At 28.5% G+C, this 9,383-nt stretch overlaps 1 protein-coding gene across 6 annotated transcripts in view; it reads right to left on the bottom strand.

Moving 5' to 3' along the window:
• Positions 1–302: 302 nt before the first annotated feature.
• LOC106686120 (sodium-coupled monocarboxylate transporter 2) overlaps positions 303–9,383 on the bottom strand; it is a 131,231-nt gene continuing 122,150 nt past the window's right edge. For all 6 annotated transcript variants that reach the window (XM_014429277.3, XM_067047789.1, XM_014429271.2 and 3 more), the window contains 10 exons: positions 8,150–8,283; positions 5,584–5,772; positions 5,206–5,360; positions 4,788–4,928; positions 4,451–4,669; positions 3,689–3,807; positions 3,425–3,579; positions 2,626–2,849; positions 1,838–1,938; positions 303–1,626 (listed from right to left, as the gene is read on the bottom strand). In XM_014429277.3, coding sequence (XP_014284763.1) covers positions 1,460–1,626; positions 1,838–1,938; positions 2,626–2,849; positions 3,425–3,579; positions 3,689–3,807; positions 4,451–4,669; positions 4,788–4,928; positions 5,206–5,360; positions 5,584–5,772; positions 8,150–8,283 — 1,604 coding nt within the window. In that variant the 3' untranslated portion in view covers positions 303–1,459. The remainder of the gene's footprint in view (positions 1,627–1,837; positions 1,939–2,625; positions 2,850–3,424; positions 3,580–3,688; positions 3,808–4,450; positions 4,670–4,787; positions 4,929–5,205; positions 5,361–5,583; positions 5,773–8,149; positions 8,284–9,383) is intronic.

Raw genomic sequence — 9,383 nt, forward strand, 5'->3', positions numbered from 1 at the left:
TTATCTAAATAATTAGAAGCTATTTAACAAAAAGTTGTTTTCTTGTTAATCCATTTGAAACTTTCTATACTTTTCTGTAATTTATTTGTTTTAAAAGATTTAAATTTTTTAAATCTTACATTTTTGGAATTTTTGTCTTTTGGATTATGTTATTTGAAGCTTGGCAGAGGAAGCTTAAATAAAAATAATGCCAATATTTTTGTTACTTATTTTTATTTTTTTTCTGTCCTATAACCAATGATGAACTATGAACAAAAACTAAAATAAATATTTGTGTCTTCAAAAATATTTGTTATTCATCATTGGATATGAACTGATCTCTTTTATTATATAAAGAACATACATAAAAGAAATCATTTACTGACAAAACATCAGTCTCTTACTATGCAAATATCCTTAAAAATACATGATCTTTCCAAAAGAAAAGGGACCAAAAATAAATAAAAAGTATACAAAGAGAAAAAAATTCACAATAGAAAGGAACAAACTACTGAACTTAAAATTATGCATATAACTTCTAATTACAAATATTAGCTTAACGAGTTCAGTTTACAATCTCCTGAGATATTATTTACACATAGGGTGTGGCTATAATACATCAGAATTCATAAGGTTTAACTTATATTTTTAAGGTGTATTCAATGAAGTTTTGGTCATTTTGTCATATAATCTTTTAAATTTCCTATTTTCTCTATTAAACTTAAAATATTCCCATGTCCTATCACCATATGCTTGCATATGTGCCCCAAACACAATATGGCTCAATTGGATCCACAGCTGCAACTGTTTTTCTTTTGATAAGATTTCACAAACGTAACCACTCAATTCTTACAATTAAGAGTATTTAGAGACTGCATCTTATGAATTCTGATACATCTTAACCTTCATCTTATAGATTAAATATAGTACACTCACATAGGTATGTATATATAAAGTTTATACACTCACTGGTCATACTTGCTGACCTAAAATATATATTTACAATCGTAACAATCAATTACATAATTAGATAAGTTGAGTCTAATACTGTTCAAAGTATATTAGAGTATTCTGTTAGGGTAACTTCACCTGGACTAATAGCTGTGGCACTGTTCCTGATGTATATTTAGAAAAATCTCTTGACTCTCAATTCACCATTTTTGGCAGTATCTTGTGTAAAGAGTTGAAACAAATGATAGCTTTATTACAACAATTCCTAGTAAAAAAAGTGATCATTCGTCAAGATACTTTAATAATTTAACTGAGTACTGTAAAATAAAGTTATTTAAATTACTAATAAAAGTCAAGAAAGATTTTTTAAAAAAATTATTTATAAAAAATATGATATCTGATCTATTAGTTATCCTAACACAACATCAATACACAAAGTATCCTAACTGTTAATTCAAAAGGCACTAAACGAGCTCTAAACATTGGAATGATTTATCACAGGTGAGAGCACCTAAATTTATTTTCCTCCTTAAATTTTATTAGTTTTAGGCTTGTATATTTCACAGTCTACAGAATGTGGATTTGTCTGTGATTGTTCCATGTTTATGAAGCATGTCTTTTTTCCTGGTAGCCACTTGTAAAATTTTCTTGCCCATGGGTGAACTAATTTTTCATCATAGCTATCTTCGTCTGATTCTATGGGACAAAAAAATTCTTTAAGTACGTTAAAAAAGTATATAAATATCATAATATGAAATAGAAAAAATGTTAATTTGAGAGGTTAATGTGCTTTAAAAAAAAAGGTGTTTATACTCTCTAGGACAGATAGTTGAAAATCATTAAATATTAATGATTATACTTTCAAGTAACACATTTTGAAATAATAATTAGAGTTCAATTAACTTACTGGTAACGAGGCTGACAAGAAGACCAATAATGACTGTTATCATGGTTCCAAACAGTGAATAGTACATGTATGTTACAAGGTAGATAGAAGTCAAAAAGTCACTGTAACAAATAATAAATCAAATATTTTAAGCTTGTTTTTTAGTTCTTAAATTAATTATGGTCTTTACTAAAAGGATAATTACATTTTTATGCAAATCACTTTGATAATTAGTGATTGAGTTATTTTTAAAATGCTTACTTATATTCTTACAATTTAATTCTAATAAAAAATGTACTGATTTTAGTTCAATTGATTAAAATTAATTTAGTTATGTTAAGCACATAATAAATAAACTTATATGTTAATCGAACTTATTTGTGTTTTTCATTGACCGCACCCCCAACCAGCTTCTTCTCCTCATTCATCATCCACGGTCAACTATCTCTCATAATTAAAAATAAACTTATAATTCAATCTTGTATTCATTCTTTTTTCTTTGTATAAAACATCATTGAAACCACACATGCAATAAGAAACTACCAATGTTTTTATAAAACTTTGTTTTATAATCTGTTGTGATTGTTTTTTCAGCAATTTTCATTTCATAATATAAACCTAGAGCATTCTTCACTATTTGATGAAGACAGAGCCTTGGATTGAAGAAATTTTATGATATAGCTTATAAAACATAAACTAATGTTGGTTGGCTCCTTATTGCTTATGTGGGTTCAATTATTTCACCTAAGAGATTCTTATAAAAGCAATAGAAAATGCATAGCTGTAATTGATGAAATAAAATTACTTACTTATCATGAGCTGCCGGGTTGACAACTGGGTCCACATCAAAGTCTTCTGTCCAAACGGGATCCGTATGGTGTGGAAGTGGAGGAACATTTGGTGAGAATGTAGTGTTGGTACAACCATCAACAGACACTGGTAAAAGAGGAATCGGTGGCCTTTCGACAGTGAGATGTCCAAATGTTATCCACATAACTATAGCATGGCTGGTAATCATTCCCAAAGCTGCTCCCTGTGTTTAAAATTCAATTAATTTCATTTTACAATATATAAATTGTATTTTGTTCAAGACTGATTGTATTATTCAATTATATCCGTAAAGTCCCACAATACTTTATAAATAATTAATAAGGAATCTTTTCACTATATGAACATAATTTATTATCATTGAATATATATTTTTTGTTTATTATACATTTAAAAAATATTTACAAAAAGAAAAATAATCTTGTTATTCACTTTGAAAATAAGTTTTCCATATTAGGTTATAGATGATTCTTATCAAAATAAATTTTTTAGTAAATGAGGAAATAATCTATCAAATAAATTGTAACCAGTTTTATAATTAATTTAATTGATAATCATAAAAAACATATATAAAACGTTTAACCTAAATTCCTCAACTTTATTATGGATCCAAAAATTATAAATTGTTATTTAACAGCTTTCATTTATAAATGAAAGACAAAAAAAGTGGTTACACTTTACTATAGTCTGGTTTCTATTTATATTTATTTTTCACTAGGCAAAGGTTATAAAAAATACATGTAGTAATAAAATATATTAACTTCTAGCAAAAAAAATTACCTTCCAGTTGGCAGGAGGACAAAACATAGCCAATAAGAATACACCCAACAGTGGTCCACTAGTGGCAGATGTCATGAGCATTGATGCTTCTATCACACCTGACAGCATAGCGACAACAAAGGCAATACCCATAATCATCAACCCACAAACTGCACCTATAAATAACAGGCATAAATAAGTCAGTATTAATTTTGAATAGTTATAAGAGAAACAGTTGAATAGTTATAACAGAGAAATAGTTATAAGATCAGCAAACAAATTTACCCAGCGCTTTGATGAAGTACAGCTGAGCTTTCTCACTAATACCCTTAAAGGCTGGAATCAAGAAGAAAAAGTCTTCCCACATAACGATTGCCATGGAGTTGAGGTTGGAAACCAATAAACTGAAAATATACAAATATTTTTTAAATTGACCATTTGATGAAAAGGACACCAAAGAAATGTTGGAATCATTAGAATTTTATCATAGAATAAATTGTAGTTCTTAAGCATACAAAGTGTGGTGTTGAAACAGTTTTTTATGGATTAATCGAAATCTATTTTTGAGACTTAGACTATCACTAAAAGAGAATGTTTTTTTTTTCTTTATGGATAAAATATTATGCTAGTTTGTAAACAGTCTGAACTCTGTATGCCAGTAGAACTTTAAACGTTAGTAAAGAGGATTCAAACTTTCACAAATTTGAATTGAGCCTCCTTTTTTTTTTTTTTTTATTTGTCAATTCACACTTGACAAGATCAACAAATTTTAATATATTAATTACAATGTAAAACCATATTGAAGTTTTAATCTTGAACATAAAAATTATATGCAACAAATTTAAATTTCAGTAAAAATGTGGTTAAATATTTAATTTAAGAACAATCTTAAGCCTATTGTTTCTGAACGGAATATTTATTTGTATTTAAATGATTTAAGGTTAGTAAATAATCTAATATTAAACATTTGAGCACTAGTCGACCAATATCAAGTATTCATTATTTAATCTATTATTTAATAAGTTTAAATAATAAATTAATACTCACTTCATGGCTCCATTGAAAAGACAGGCCATTATCAGTCCCAGAAATCCAGGTAGAAAGAAAAATTTGTCTTCAACATAGAATGGAAGAATTTCATCTATGCTAGATATGTAACCAAGTGCTCTGGGATCACAATCAGCATAATTGGCATAAATAACCATACCAACGATCCATGAAGATGAGAATAGAAGTGTCATGATCGGTATGTTTGCCATAAGAGTCCTAAAAGAAAGTTTTATGTTATTTTTCTAATATTTAATGAAGTTTATCAAATATATGCTATTAATTATAATTAAAACTTAATTATTTTATTATGCATCAAAATGGATTATTTTCTTACTGTGTAACTTTCTTTTGAGAAGACATGCTGCAATATCTTTGCACAAAGTTCTGTTGACAGCCGAATATTGAAAGAGACATGAACAACTGGCCAACAATAGCAGAAACTGTAGTTACTCTGACTGTGGGGTCCATGTCAAAGCTAAAAAGAAAATTGTTTATTGAAAAGATTAATGGGGTATTATTTTAATAATAAGATAATAAATTATATTCAACAGAAATACAATTATTGAATTACTAAACATTTAGCATGACTGTCCACAGTGTTATACAGAAAATAGTATCTGAGTTATCAGCTAGAAATTTTTTCACTAATAATTTTTTTATTAATAGCACTGTTTGTAGATAGAGAGCAAACAGAATCTTTCAGTATAAGTATTAACTTTCATTAAGAAATACACACAGTAAATTATTCTTACTTGAAGAAGTTTAGCCTATCATTATGATAGGATGTGTTAACAACATTCACTACTCCTCCAGCAGTAATTGTTCCTTGAATGAGAATAATCATGCTACAGCAAAGCATAACCAACAGCTGGATCACATCAGCCAATATAGCGGTTCTCAAACCTCCCTGAAAAACAGTTTTTATTATAAATCATTTGCCACAATACTATTATAATACCTAAAATAATATACTCACACAGAAGTAATAAAGTATCTGTTTGTTATTTTAAAATAATTTATGAGTTTTATTGAAACATTTTCTCTTGAGAAAAGTCATACATAGTGATAAAATATCTATAATTTTATGAAATAGCCACATTTAAAAACAATGCATAAATGCATAAACTTACCATCATGACAAAAAATATGGAAATAAAAACAATGGCTGAAATTGAAGCCCAATATGGCAGGCCAATGACAGTTTTCAAGGCAACACAAGGTGTGAAGACAGTTACTCCGAGGTTGAGGATACTCCTGAAGACATAGGTCCCAGAAGCAAGGCATCGCACCAGGCGTGATTTGAACCTCAGGTCCAAGTACTGTAAAAATATTTACTAGATAAAATTTAAACCAAAAGTGGTTATAATAATAATTATTTATTTATGACTACTTTCGGTAGGTATGTTTTTCCCCCACACATTTCTTTTTTTAGCACCTTTATTGAGGATAGCTCTTTGGCATAACAAACTGTTCATATAAGAATTTATTGGACAATCTAGAACACATTCAGTTATTTCAAATGTAATAAAAATGTTCCATGAATTATGAAATGGTTAATTTTACTTTAATAAATTGTAGCGAAACCGATATCTTTTGGTCAATACTATAACAACTTAGAGCCCCGCTAACTACTATAGGTCAACATGATACAACCAACCAGCTAACACATGAACTACAATTGGCAGCAAGCAAACGCTGTATATTAATATTTGTGTTTTCTTGTATATATTTTAATTTCACATATGTGACAAGCATGTTATATATTGTAATATTCTTTAATGTATTATTAGAATTAATAAATATTACAATAAAATCTTCTTATTCACTAAAAGCAAATGTCGCAGCACACTTAGCATCTCTCGATGATGTTTAATAGCCCTGAAGGTTAACTAAGCACAAATAGGCAGACCTCAGTGCGAATTTCCATTTCAGGGAATTCTCCTGCTTAGTAGGCAGTGAGTAACTATATACACATTGGATCACTACATTCTAGAACAGTATTTAGTAATATATATTGGACAATAATTTCATTCTGTCTTCTCTGGATCTCTCATTCCTAAAACATTACTTCCTTACATAAGGACCTACATCCACTTCACAAATGTAAGCTAGTTCCCTTAGGACTTGCTTCACTTGACCGATAGGCTCATTCCATCCTTCAAGTATTTACGGCTAGTTCCCATAAGACTCATCCTGTCTATTCATCTCCTAACTAGCTACCTTGCCTATGAACACGCATTGTAGAGGCCCTCTGGTGTAAAGTACGTACCCCACATCGGAGTCAGAAATAATTAATCTAACACAACCACTCGATAAAATTGGTTTAATAAGAAATAACGAGAATATTTGTTTAAAAACAATTAATATTCTACAGAATGGGTAGGTATTAGATTGGCTCAAATAATGAAAATAATTATTTTTATTACAATATGTATAAACTTAAAAAGTTAATTTCCATTTTAAATTTTAAATTGATAAAGCCTTATTTAGTATTTGGTATATATATAAATTTCAATCATGGAAGACTTTGCTGCCTTAAATTGTCAAGAAAAAGTGTCCTTATTTTTTATTATTTAATTTGACTTACAGATAAATGCTAATTAACAATTTAAAATTTGAACATCAGTTTTATTTAACAGAAATGTTCAGGTGAAATACATCCAGAGGTAGTTATTCCATTTGTCCTCATGAGTAGGTAATCCCCTTAGATTTATAAGAAAAGTACAATTATTATTACAATTGTACAACAGTAGTAAATAGGGAATGTTTATTAGAGATTGAATAAATCAACAAAAACAGAATGCCTACATTCTGACAAATTTAGAGCAATTTGAGCAATGAACCCTCTGAACTCAGTTGGTAGGTCGAGAGGAAGCTGGCTGTGCATTCGGTTGTGCTTCTGCCAACATTTTACATATAAAGAATATTCCAGAATAGCTAATTTAGTGTAAAAAAGTTAGTTTCATGTATAATTTGTTTATGTTCATTTTATCAACAAATTACTATTTATTTTCCCAATAAAAATTCCATTTCATACAATTAGGCCTTTAAATGCCTTCTAGTTGTTAGCAAACTGCATGTTTGACACTTACTTCACAAGGGTAGTAAATAAAAAAAATGAAGGAGTCTCTATTTAGGAAAGGTATTTTACAATCGAGTTTTTGAGTTGTTTTATACAATGATTATTTAAATAAACCCTGTTTAGTCTACTCATGAACTACCACTGTACATATGGCACATTTCTTTGAGAGTTTTAAAATTAATTTAACCCTCAGGATGACAGACGAATGTGAGGGACCAATAATGACATTTGTTTGTTTTACATTTTGGTGTTCTGAAGCAATTTATTTTTAATTTTTTAGGTTGAATACCTAAAAATTTCCATTTCCATATTAGTAAATAAGTCAGAAGTGTAATGAATGAATTAAATTGAATGTACGATCTTATATAAAATATTGATGAACTGTTGTAACTAGGCCCAACAGACTCATCTGTCCATTCCAGGTTAAAATTCTTTTCCAGCTACACTTTGTAACAGTATGGCAGTCTGTAGTGCTGCTTTTATTATAAGAACAAATTAAGCTATTTGCTATTATTTTGCCTTTAGTTTTAATTGTTTTATCTACCTTTTGTTTTTGACAGAGTAAATATCAGTTGGATATTATTAATATATTATATTTTTTAGTAATAATTTACCTGATATACTGATGTTGTGCTGAGGCTGTAGTAAACAGGTACAAAGAAAAAGCAGACTAGCGGGTATGCTAAAATCATACCGTAGAGTATTTCCCACATTGAGCTGCCCCTGTAGAATAACTCAGATGGATATCCTAAACATAAAAATATTTTACAAGATTTGTAATATTTTATCATAAGAATATTTATTTATTTATAAAATTTATTAGAGCATTTAACCTCTGGAGGTCATTTTCACGCTGTATTTGAAATCATATCATTTATTTATAAATTATTATAACCTTCAAGGGTGACAACAGTATTTATAAATAAATGTTTATTTGTGTATAGGTTTTTGAATAAACAAGTTCTACATAGTGTTATTTAATACAGTATCTTATATTACAATAAGAATAAAATTAACTCAACAAAATTCATGATTCAATGGAATACAAATTTAGAGTATAATTTTCTGTTTATTGATCCTTATTAGGATTAATTACTTTCTTGTTATTAATTCTGACTATTTTTTATTTCACACTGGATCTTTTCCGTTTCAAACTCGTAACAAAAACTGGACTTATGTTTTTAAATTAATAGGGATTAATCATTACAATACTATCAACACAATAAACAAATCAGACACATAGAACATAATCCAAAATGAATATAAACATGCACACAATTTTAAGAATTAATTTTGCTATCCCAGGTGTCAGTAAGATCTCATCACCATAATAATGCCAAATGAGTTGGATATCATTATACCTCTATTGTCTCTTTGAGAGTAGAAATAAGTATCATCCTAAGCAATAATTTTTAATATGAAAAAATAGTATTAGTTGTTAAGTGCATCTTATTATTGTTTTTTGTTGACTTCTATGTCTAATTTTAGCTTCACTAGAAGTCCAAAATATATGTGTATTAATAAAGTGTAAATATCATAATCATTTTATTGCATCAGATATTTTTTACTACATGAACATCATGGTATTCAAAGGGAGGTTATGGGAGGAGGTGGGTTGTAGATAGTGTGAAAATTCTTGTGTTGGATCCACACAGATGTTTGTTCCACTGTGTGAAAACGCCTACCTGTATACTTAGTTACCTGAATACCTTGCACGAAATGTGTAAAGTTTTATAAGTGAATTCTTTTGAAATTGAACTGAAAATATTAGGAAAATTTGGAATTTGATAACCTTCATTAATAATTTTATACCAATCAAGTTTAAATAAACATCATATACCTAAGAAC

The sequence above is a fragment of the Halyomorpha halys genome, unplaced genomic scaffold (assembly GCF_000696795.3).
Source record: "Halyomorpha halys isolate HHAL.00 unplaced genomic scaffold, Hhal_1.1 Scaffold34.1, whole genome shotgun sequence".
NCBI classification, from domain to species: domain Eukaryota; kingdom Metazoa; phylum Arthropoda; class Insecta; order Hemiptera; family Pentatomidae; genus Halyomorpha; species Halyomorpha halys.